This window comes from Condylura cristata, unplaced genomic scaffold, assembly GCF_000260355.1.
Source record: "Condylura cristata isolate star-nosed mole 26May11 unplaced genomic scaffold, ConCri1.0 scaffold00025, whole genome shotgun sequence".
Taxonomy (NCBI): domain Eukaryota; kingdom Metazoa; phylum Chordata; class Mammalia; order Eulipotyphla; family Talpidae; genus Condylura; species Condylura cristata.
Genome location: NW_004567126.1, coordinates 27,254,624 through 27,265,925, shown reverse-complemented (window position 1 = coordinate 27,265,925; position 11,302 = coordinate 27,254,624). Strand labels below are relative to the sequence as shown.

Sequence of the window (11,302 nt, the reverse complement as noted above, 5' to 3'; positions counted from 1 at the left end):
CTCATTCAGGTTAAGAACATTTTATTATGCTCTCTCCTTAAGCTGCACAACAGCTTGCTTTCTATTTATCCAACTGATTCCCACCCCAGAGGCTTCACGCCTACCCTTCCCTCCTCCCAGAATGTTCTTGCCTGGCTCTTGGTTGGCTTCCTCTTCTCAACTAGGGTTCAGCTGGAAAGTGCATTTCCCACTGATCATCCATTTGAAAGGCCTGCTGCCCCTCCCCACAGTTCTCTAGACTATCACAAAGCTTTATCTTTTTTCTTTTTCTTTTTGGATAGCTCTCAGTGTCTGGAATTGCCTTCTTTCTGGGACTTTTGTTTACCTAACATGTATATCCTCACTAGGTGGGGGTTTTGCATGCCTTTGCATTCCCAGGGGCTACTGTCATACATAAAATAGGAAGTGAGTACCTACTTGTCAGAGAGGCCAGAAATAGGACTGAATGAATGAGTGAATGAATGGGAAAATAGATAAGTAGAAGGAGTGTTGAAGCTTTGGATGGCTAAATGAATAGACAAATGGATGGCTAAATACACATGGATGAATAAATGGATGTGTGGGGGGGATGAACAGATAGTTGGATAAATAACTAGATAGAAAGGGAATGGGCGATGGGCAAACAAAGGATATAGAAATCCATGGATACATAAATGGATGGGTGAAGGATGGTTCAATGAAGAGTTCAATGGGTGGATGGAAATATTAATGAGTAAATGGATAAAAAGATAATAGGTAAAGAACTATACAAATGCATGAAAGAATAAGTCAATGGATTATTACAGAAAGATGAATGAATGGTTCAGTTGGAGCTCAGCAGATGACTGAGTAGGTGGGGGGGATGAATAGATGTGTGATGAATAGATAAATTAGTGGATGGATAAATTAGAGGATGAGCGGAGAGATGGATGTTTGCCAGATTCCATGATAAGCACTTTATATACATCATCTTGTTTTATCCACATATAAATCCCAAGAGGGAAAAGTAATCTCCATTTTACAGATAAGGTGCTTGAACTTCAGAGGTAGGAAAAAATCACTTCCCCAAGAGTATCCAATTACAACATGGTAACCCGTGTTCAAACTTAGGTCTGCCTAGCTCCCAACCCTGTGCCCCCAGTCACCACCATCCTCTACTTCTCTCCTCCCCCGCGAGCATAAACTGGCCACCTCAGCTTCCCTCCTGAGGTGCACAACCCCAGTGTCCAGATGACCCAGAGCAGACTTCCATATTGCTCCCGCCAATCAGTGAGGCAGTCTCATAAGTTGGGGAGCATGAGTGAGCATATGGGGGGGGGGGTCTGCACACACGTGCATGTGCAGAATGAGATGGCAGAAAACATGTCCATTCTGTGAGATGTCCCCCAAGTACAAGGGATAATGCGTGGCCAAGGATAGGTCCAAAGAGTGTGGTAGTGACCATGCTGTCACAAAGTACCCAGGGACCAAGCCCCGGCCTGAAGTCTTTCCCAGTAGGTCACATAATGTCACATGATGACAGCATCGGGTGATCCAGCCCCACCTGGTCATGTGACAACAGGGAGCAGCAAAAACAAATGAGGACATGAAAGAGAGCAGAGGTGTGGAGGAGGCTATGCAGCTCCACAGGCTCATCAGAACTGTCGCACAGAGAGGTCGTCAGGTCACTCCCACTTTGGGGCAGGGCTGCGCAGGACGAGGAGGACAGGAAAGGGGCTCAAGGAAGGAACCAAGAGTGTCTTTCAGATTCTAGTCCAGGTCTCTCTCTTCAAGACATGGGTGGGTTGCTTAGGAAGTCCAGAAGCCACCCACTCTCAGCAGTTCTTGTCATCGATGACTTCCACGTAAGGCAGCCCCACGGGCCAAGTGTCCCGAGGCCAGTAGCGTACTTTGAGAGTCTGTCCTGGCATCTCGTACCTGGCGTCCACCAGGGCCATGGTGACCATGCCGTAAGGGAAGGTGATGCTGATGAGGACATGCCTTCAGGGTGCAAGGACAGAGTGGTGAGGACAAACCTGCCCCACACCAGCTTGATGCCCCAAGCCACCCTATCCTCTTCTTACTTCTCCAAATGACCTTCAGGACCTGCCCCCTGGGCTGCCTCCACCCTATATCACACTCAAGCCCAGAGTGTGTGCCTCCCAGCTCCAAACCCAGACTCTAGGCATCCAAGAGACTCTGTTCAGGGTCCCCAGCCACAGGGCAGGTGCTTACCAGATGCTGTGCAGATAGAAGAAACTAATCCGCTGCCAGAAGCTGCAAAGCAAACGATCACTGACCCAGCTGGTCAAGGCGAAAGCCCATAAAACCACAGAGACCTCAATGATATGCCGAAGCTCCTTATTGCTCGTCCTAGAGGAGGAATGAAGTTGGTTAGTGCCTGGCTCAGACAGCAGAGCCTGGAGGGCCAGTGGGTCACTCCATCTAGGGAGGTAAGTGGGGGGAGGCCCAAGGGTGCCTCCTCTGTTTGTTGCTAACACCTACTGGGCACTGACAGGTTGTCAGGTGCAGCTCCAAAGCCCTTTGGAAGCTCAGTCATCAGAACAAAGCTACTATTTCCATTTCATAGATAAGGAAACACAGGCGAGGGAGATTAAGTTCTGCCCTGGGCCATCCCAAAGCTACACAGCAGGTTGGCAACAAAGGGGGCCCAATTAACGAACAAACCCTCGGTGTTTGTGTGTTTGGGGGTATATGTATGTTACACCTGTAGATGAGTGCATGAGAATTGTGTGCAAGGATGCCATTTCTTGGAACAACTCATCATCAGAATCTGTTCCTTGACAGCATGGCTAGCCCAGTGCCCCTTAGCAGAAAGATGGCAGATTAAAAAAGCAATAATCATTTATGGTTCAAAGTGCAAGTACCGATCATTAGCCTAACATGGGAAAACGTCAAAAAAGAACAAGGAATAAGGACTGGTAAAATCTAAACCAAGTCTGTGGCTGAGTTAACAGTGTTGTCCCACCGTCAATTTCCTCCCTTTTAATTGTGTTGTTGGGTAAGCCATCGCCAGCACAAGACTACTATCTTTGCTACATAGTGAGTCTGCAATTATTTAAAATAAAAAGCTAAAAACCATACTGAATGCAACAGATTGAAAAACTTCAGAAATATAAACATCCGTGGTTCGCAATATTCAGAAGAAAAAAACAACAGCATTAGTCAGTACCAGAGATGGCTGAGGCCCCATCATTTCCAAGTTGAGGAGCAAGTCTTTCTTGATGAAAGAACTCTAGATAATCAGTGCAAACGAATTAACAGAATCTGCAAATCACCCTTCTGCTAGTACGGGTGCTGAGCATCAGTGGTGACTGAAATCGTTAGGCGAAAGGCCAGCGGAAAACATAACAAAGGAACCTCCACCCCAATCCACTGGCCAATCTTAATGGCCCTAAACGTGGGTCAGCCACTCATCATGGGGTCCTCCTGGGATGGGACAACAAGCACTCAGTGCCAGGCATGGAATATTCTGAACTGAAAAAAAAAATGTGAAGCTGAATCTAGGTCTAATGAGTAATTTGAAAAAAAAAAAAAAGTCAAAAAATAAGGAAACACATTGAAGTCACTATCGGAAGCAGTCAGCCACATCCAGAATGTGGGAGCTTCTACAGGATGAACATGTGAGTTTCTGTGATCAAACCAGAGGTGTGAAAAAAGGGGGGAGCTCCTCTGAAATGAAGAAGCCAAAGATTGTGTTCGGATCCTGATGGAAGCAAGTCCAGGGGAAGTAGGCGTCTTTGAGAAACTGTGTTGACTGGGTGTAGATACTGTTTGAAGGAAGTACTGTTAATTTTGTTATAATTGTTGCACTGTGGTTTCCTTTTGTGCCTCTGGATCCTTCCTTACGCTTCTACACTCTGCCATTTGCAGGGAAGGAGAGGAGGACGGAGTTGTGTGGCAATCCAGGTACATTCTTGTCCCCGGGGTCCAGTTAGCTTGATCCATTGTTTCCACATAGGTTGCCGAGTGGGGGAAACTAAAAGTGTGTGTGCGGGGGAGGACTGTGAGGATATGCGTTTCTAGAGCTCCTTCCCTGCAGAGGGCTCAGGCTCTGCACACAGACCTTCCCCAAGATGCTTTCTCCCTCCAGATTCTTATAGTCACCCCTCCCACCACTGCCCACACCAGGTCACCTGTGGTCACAGAAGCCCATTCTCCTTAGCACTGTGGTTCCAAACGATCCCTTCCCTCTCCTTTGCAAATAACTCTTTTATTCAACTCTTCTCAAATCACCCCATTGAGAATCCTTTCTGCATACTGCTAGGACTTCATAAGGGTTAATAATAATATATAAATAGTAAGTATTTATCAGGACAGTTGAATCCCGAAAAATGAATGGTGGCATTTTATGAAATCTGGAGGGGATGCGGGTGGACAAAATGCTGATGGTATTGGGGCTGCTGAGCCAGCACATGGGGCTCGGGGTGCAGTGCCCTCTGCTTATAGGCACACTTGGGGGTGATCACATGGGAAGATGAGCTCGGCAGTCAGAGTACTAGGTAGTGTTACGATTCCTGGCCCTGCCCCTCATCGGCCTGGCACCAGTGAGGTCAGGGTGGGTGTGCACAGAGCAGTGTGGAAGGGCAGTGGGGCCCCATCCCCCGCACCCCAGTCACCACCCACTTCTTGTACTCCTGGACCACGATGTAGAGGATGTGCGCGGCGATGCTGTTGAGGGCGTATGCGTTGACTGTGGGCCTCAGGAAGGACAGGAAGGTGCTGACCACGGTGGTGATGATGACCAGGAGTGAGAACTGCAACCTGGGGGAGGAGGGCTGAGCTGTAGGGAGGCAGGTGTGGGGAGACCCTCGGGGGGTCATGCGGGCTCTTGTGCACAGTAGGTGTTCTGGGGAGCCTGACTGGACCCAAAAAACTGTCTTGTGACTCCAGGTGGGCTCAGCAGAGGCTTCAGCAGGCCTCAGTGGGGTCAAGCAGGGTCTCAGATGGAGCCTGGAAGGCACAAGCTAGATGATGAAAGAGTCTCAGGGGACCTGAGGAGACTTAGCTTAGAAAAGGCTGCTGGGGCCCTAGTGAGGCCAACTGAGGAATTGAGAAAAGAGAGCAGGGTCCTGGAAGACTTGGGTGGTCAAACAGTGTGAGGCGTTTCCAAAAGGTCTTGGGTGAAGAGAGAGGCCCCGAGGGATCAGATGATAGGGGAGAGGTCCTTGAGGCCCAAGTAAGCTTAGCCATGGTGTTCTAGGCCCTCCAGATGGGTTCCGACAAGGTCTGGGCAAGGCCCCAGATGGTCCAAATAGAGAGAAGACTCCAAAGCCAGGGATAAGAGAGGATTTCCAGGGTCTCAAGCACACTCAGAGGAGGGGCTTGTCAAGACAGGCAGAGGAAGGAGAAAACCCAAGGAGGGTCAGGGAAGGGATCCCAAGGCTTGCAAGGAGACTTGGGTAGGGGGCCTGGCATGATCAACAGAGAGATCAGGCCCCACCCTGACAGAGGGCAGCCATGTCCTACCTGCTTTCCCTCAGGAAGGCCGGGAAGTAGCAACGGGGCATCCATATGCTGTAGCCACTGGCCAATAGCCACAAGATAGCAATCTCATCTAGCATCTGGCCCAGGAAGCTGAGCGTCATGTGGAAATACATGGAGAACAGACCTGGAACAAGAAATAAAGGCACAAGTTCAAAGCAGCCGCCCCTTCCTGCCCCCACCACCCCACTGTCACAGACCCCCACATACCTATGACTATGAAGAGGATCCAGGTGATATAAATGTAGCGGGAGCGTTTCTGGGCATAAGGGTGCATCAGAAATATCATGAGAGGCCCAAAGATGAGGAAAGTGACATTGCTGAACTGAAGAAGAGGAAGGGGTTGTCAAACGGGGGAGGCAGGGCCGGCCTGCCCATCTGTCCAGTCCTCAGTCATTAGCCAACCAGTTACCTGCACCTTTCAGGCAATGAATCAACCCGGGTTTGCCCATGTTTCAGCTGGACAGTCAACCATTATCAATAGATCCATCACACCTTCCAATATTCATCCATAAGTGTGGCAAAGACAATCTACTAACCTTCTACATATACCCTTCCCCACCCTTCCCTTTCAGAAATAATATCATCCCAGTTTTACTTGGACTCAGTTACTCAACTAAAGGCTACATTTCCCAGACTTTTCTATGATTCACTTGTAAAACCAGATCACTTGACCTTGATCTGGTTAAAAGGATAGGGATGTACATGTTTATTGTTGCTTTATTTATAATAGGAAAGACATGGAATCAACCCAAATGCCCAAAAGTAGATGACTGGATTAAAAAGATGTGGTACATATACACAGTGGAATATTACTCAGCAACCAAAAAAGAGAAACACATGCCTTTTACAGCAACATGGATGGAGCTGGAAGGGATCATGCTTAGTGAAATAAGCCAGGAAGAAAAAGGAAAATACCGGATGGTTCCACTCATAGCAGGATCATAAAGGACCAGGGCAGAAGGGAGGGAGAAATAATAATAATAATGAGCAACTATATACCAGAGACATTTTATGGGGGTGGAGTAGGGGATGGGGTCAAAAATGGGGGGGAGGACACAGGACTATGGTGATAGCTCACATGTGAATTGGCGATGGGAAGTCCATGGGGATTACAACTGAGATGGGAAAAGTCATAAAATGTTGCAAAAATAAAAAATTATAATAATAATACAAAAATACAATAAAAAGGATTGGGATGTAAATGAATCTATAATTTCTAGGTCAGTCCTTAAGAAGCAGCTTAAGGCTGGTCTTTTACTTCCTGTGAACTGAAGTACAAAGGTGGTGGTCATGAGCTAGCCGAAACCCTGTAGGTATGGAAAGACAATGCAATATCCTTGAGACTATCCAACAAGTGACATGAAGCAGATTTGATGCTTCATGGCTTCAAGTTTAGGTCATGAAAAGGGCTATGACTTGCATGTGACAGTCTCAGTGTGTGAGACTTTGGAACTCAGAGCCACTGAATAAGAAGACTGGGTATCCTTAAGGTCATCATGCTGGAGAGACCACAGAGAGACTGAGAGAGACAGTCCCCCTACGACTGATTCTTCCCAGGTTACTTACCACACACATGAGGGAATACAACTCCCCCAACTTCAGGTCACCCCCAACTGATGACAAGTAGAGCAGAGATAAGCTCTCCCTGCTAAAAACTAGCCAAATTATAGACTCGTGAGCAAAACAAAATGGTAATTGGTTCAAGTCACTAAATTTAAGGATGATTTGTTATGCAGTATGAGCTAGCTGAGACAAAGAAGTGATATTGCTGTGAGGAGGGTTGGCTAGGAAAGACTTTCAGGGTGAGGGAAGGAGACAAGGAGACCTGCAGAATTCCATGGCTGCACAGCTATGTTCTTTGCCAAGGTGGCCCAGGGTTCTTAGTTACCTGTCTCCTTATAGTAGACATAGACGGTCTTCTAGGTCCAGACATAGACGGTCTTCTAGGTCCAGCATAGAAGAGCTGGGGCGTAGGCCAGAGGTATGGAGGGGGGTGAGAGGATTCACCAGCAACAGAGTGGGGAGCAGAACAGATGGATTAACCAAAATACACTGCTAAGAAGAGCAGTGGGGGAGAGAAGAGATCTCCTGAGAGAAGAGACCATGTGGGTCAGTTCTCTGGCCAGGGATCGAACTCAGGCCATAGTAGTGATAGTTTTGAGACATAACCCGTAGGCACCAGGGAGGCCCCTATTCCCAGAGTCTTATCTCATTCTCAAAATAATCCTGCCAAGTAAGTATTGAAGAGTATTGAGCGTTGTAGAAGGAGATATTGATTCTCAGAGTGGTCAAATGGTCCAACTCAATATGCAGAGAATATGAAATCAGATCACATGTGAGTTTCAGCATGAAGTATCAGAGTCCTGTTTATCAGAGCAGCAGAAACAACTTCATAGGTTTCAATCAACATGTGATGAATGACATGAGCCAGAGCAATAACAATAACTGCTGAGAATACGACAGTTACAGTGGAGTGGAGAGTGAGCAGAGACAATCACACTCCTTTCTTCCTCCTTACCAAACCATGACTTGGTTTAGTATTCAGAGAGCACGTCCTTCTCGGGAAGCCAAAGCCCCAGACCCACAAGGGGCAAACAACTGGCAAATTAGTAACAGCTGGCACAAGCTAATTTGCTCCTTTCCTTCTTCTATGTAATCTGACTATCTAGGCGAAAACAACATTTCCCAGGTTTCTTTGCAGCTACACATGACCATGTTCCTAAGTGTTAGCCAAAGAGACACAGGCAAAAAAATCATTGTCAGGTTACTTTCTTTTTTAAAAATATTTATTTATGTATGCACACAAGAACTGGGGTACAGGCCAGAGATGTGAGGGGTGAGAGGCTTCCCCAGAGACAGAGTGGAGAGCAGAACAGGTAGGTCTACTGAAATACACTGCTGAATGGGGTAGTGAGTAGGGCCAGAGAGGTCTGCTGCACCTCTGATCCCTGACCAGGGATCAAACTCGTGCTGCAGTGGCTACAGATAGCTCCATAGTGCTGCACATTAACCTGTTGCACCAGAAAGAAGGGCCCAGGGTTACTTTCTTAAAGGGAGGGGTGCGCCATCCCCTTACCCCACTCTACTGGGATGCAGATATGGTGGAGTAGCTTCTTGGATCATACAAATGAGGTCAGTAGCCTAGAGATGGGAAAAAAACCACGCGGAAGGAGCCTGGGTCCCTGGCGCAAGGTAGATTTCTCACACTAGCCCTGGTTAATGATTCCCCGAGTTGGTGATTGGATGTTACATAAGAAACAAGCTTCTATCGTCATTAAACCATTATTAATTTAGTTCTCTACTATAGCCACTGAACCTATATTCTAAGCTTCTATACCCCCTTTCTTCCTGGCTACATAAATGTGACTTTTATTTAGGTATTAGTAGGATGTTGCCTTCAAGAAGGTAGGTTTTAGCCCCAGGGCATGAATCATTTCCATTCTCAAGTTATTGGTTCAGGACTAGATAGTGACATAAATCCAGCCAATGAAACATAATGGAAGTTTGATGAAGTAGGAAAGTTCTCCTTACCAAAATCAAGCCAAGTGGAAAGATCTTTGGACACTGTGTGATATTTAAGATGTGGTGGTCATTTTGCAACCATGAGGAAACAAGACTGAGAGCAAAAACAAATACTCAGAGACGGTGATTCTCAAACTCTTTGGCCCCAAGAACTTCTTATATTTTTAAATATTATTGAGGATCCCAAGGAGTTTTTGCTTACTGTGAGGATCATGCTTAGTGAAATAAGACAGAAAAAAAAATACCAGATGGTTTCACTCGTAGAAGGAGTATAAGGGATCAGGGGAAAAAAAGTAATTGTAATAAAGTAAAAACAAACATCAACTAACAACTATAAACCAGAGATATTCTATGGGGGGAGAGGGGAACAGAATCAAAACTGGGTGTGAAGAGCACACGGGACTGTGGTGATGGCACAGGGGTGAAATGGTGGTGGGAAGTCCATGGGGATTATAACTGAGATGAAAAAATGTACAGAGTTAAGAATGATGTAAAATATATATATGTACATACATATGTAAATATATTTTAAAAAAGAAATGGAAACCAAGATATTTTAAAAGCACCCGACTCCACTTCCCTTGACTATCAGAGAGAAAACATCATGCCATGTCATGTAGCTTCTAGAAAATTCCATGTCATGTAGCTTCTAGAGAATAAGAGTAAAAAAGGAAAGTGAAACATTCCTATTATTATGAAAATAATGTTGACCTCAAGGAGCCACTGAAAGGGGCTCAGAGACCCCTGGAAATCCCTGGACAATATTTTGAGAACAAATCTCTAGAATTAGAAGATAGAAAGAACCAAGTAGCTTGAAGATTTGAGCTGCTGAATTAACCTAGCCAGGAACAATCTACCTCCAGACTTCATTAAAACAATACTACTAAGATTTTTTTTTAATTCAGTTTTTTAAGGTGTTTTGGAGCAAGCCTCCTGATGTATAGGCTTTAGGGTACAAGCAACATACAGCAGGAGCCATGCTCCCTTACTCACTAACAATGGGCCTTGAGAAGGTAACTTCCTTCCACTAAGCTTCCATTGCTCTGGATTTGTGACATACACATAATGCCACCTGCCTCTTCATGCGCCTGGCCCAAAAGATCCTAGGTCTCACTAACCTACAAGTACAGTTACAGTCACAGGAACATTCACACCAAAATTTTAATGGCTCAAAGTCTCTAACTTGATGCAGGAAGTTGATACCCCATAAAGTCACCCCAGATATATCTGGGTCACAGCAAACATCTCACATCATCTCAGAAACCAGTGTTGCCCTGGTCTTCCTCCTGCTAACTTGCAGACAGCATCCTTGCTCACTCAGCCACATTCTCCCCTCCCAGTAAACCTCTCCCTCAGAAAGGGCTGCAGCCCATCTTTTTAAAGGAAAGACCTAGCATCCTACTAACTAGGGTGCTGTCATTTCTCAGCACCATCTAGATAAAAAATTCAGAGTCTGGTGGTGATTGTGGATAAGACTTTGCCTGATACAAGGTATGAACACAAGTCTTGGGCATCTAGGTTCCAGAGGTAGGTGTTTCCCTCATTCTAGAGAAGCTGATGGGTGGAAACAGTGAAAGGTCACAGTCTGAGAACCCAACGATTGGACATGTAAGCTAACTGGTTCCCAGTCCGGGCTTCCACCAATACCCTTGTTTTCCATACCAAGATCTCTGGTCAATGGACAAGGTCAAATACACCTTCAGGATGGCAGCCCAGTTCCCAATGTGCTATCCCCAAACACAGAGGCCTCCCCAGCACTTGCCCTTCCTGTGTCATGAGACCCCCCAACACACAGGCATTGACCCCAGTTCCAAGCCAGGCAATCAGATTTTTCTCTTTGGGCAGTTTGCACATTGGAGTAGATGTAGAAACCGGTACTCACTGAAACTGAGTCTTACCGCTGACAACTCTCTAGAGAGGCCTTTGGACATTGTCATGATGTTTAAAGGGTGGAGGCCACCAAAATGAGACAAGGCTCAGAGCAATACTCGAGGACAGAGCTTGTCCTTCTGCTGAATTCTCCAGACCATTCCTGGACCTGTCTCCCAAGCAACACTTCTTGCCACCTTCCAAGATATCCTGCTATCTTTCCAATGTAATCCTTTTTGGAAGTAAATTTCTTTGTTTAGAAGTTGTGTTTGTTTGCTTGCTTTTGCTAGCTTTCTGTTGCTTGAATCCAGCAAAACCATCACCCCTTGTATATTAGCTAGGGTTACTGGGTAGCAAGTCAACAGAAAATTATTTTGGTAGACTTACATGATAAATACAAATGTGTGTGATCACTCATCCATCCATCCATCCATCCATCCATCCA

The 11,302-nt window shown here is 46.1% G+C and overlaps 1 protein-coding gene across 1 annotated transcript in view; it reads right to left on the bottom strand.

Moving 5' to 3' along the window:
• Positions 1 to 1,793: 1,793 nt before the first annotated feature.
• The window catches only part of ACER1 (alkaline ceramidase 1), a 15,290-nt gene continuing 5,781 nt past the window's right edge, over positions 1,794 to 11,302 (bottom strand). Inside the window, exons 2-6 of the mRNA XM_004689304.1 lie at positions 5,674 to 5,788; positions 5,449 to 5,590; positions 4,606 to 4,743; positions 2,194 to 2,331; positions 1,794 to 1,959 (exon numbers count right to left, since the gene is read on the bottom strand). Of these exons, the coding sequence (XP_004689361.1) occupies positions 1,794 to 1,959; positions 2,194 to 2,331; positions 4,606 to 4,743; positions 5,449 to 5,590; positions 5,674 to 5,788 (699 nt within the window). The remainder of the gene's footprint in view (positions 1,960 to 2,193; positions 2,332 to 4,605; positions 4,744 to 5,448; positions 5,591 to 5,673; positions 5,789 to 11,302) is intronic.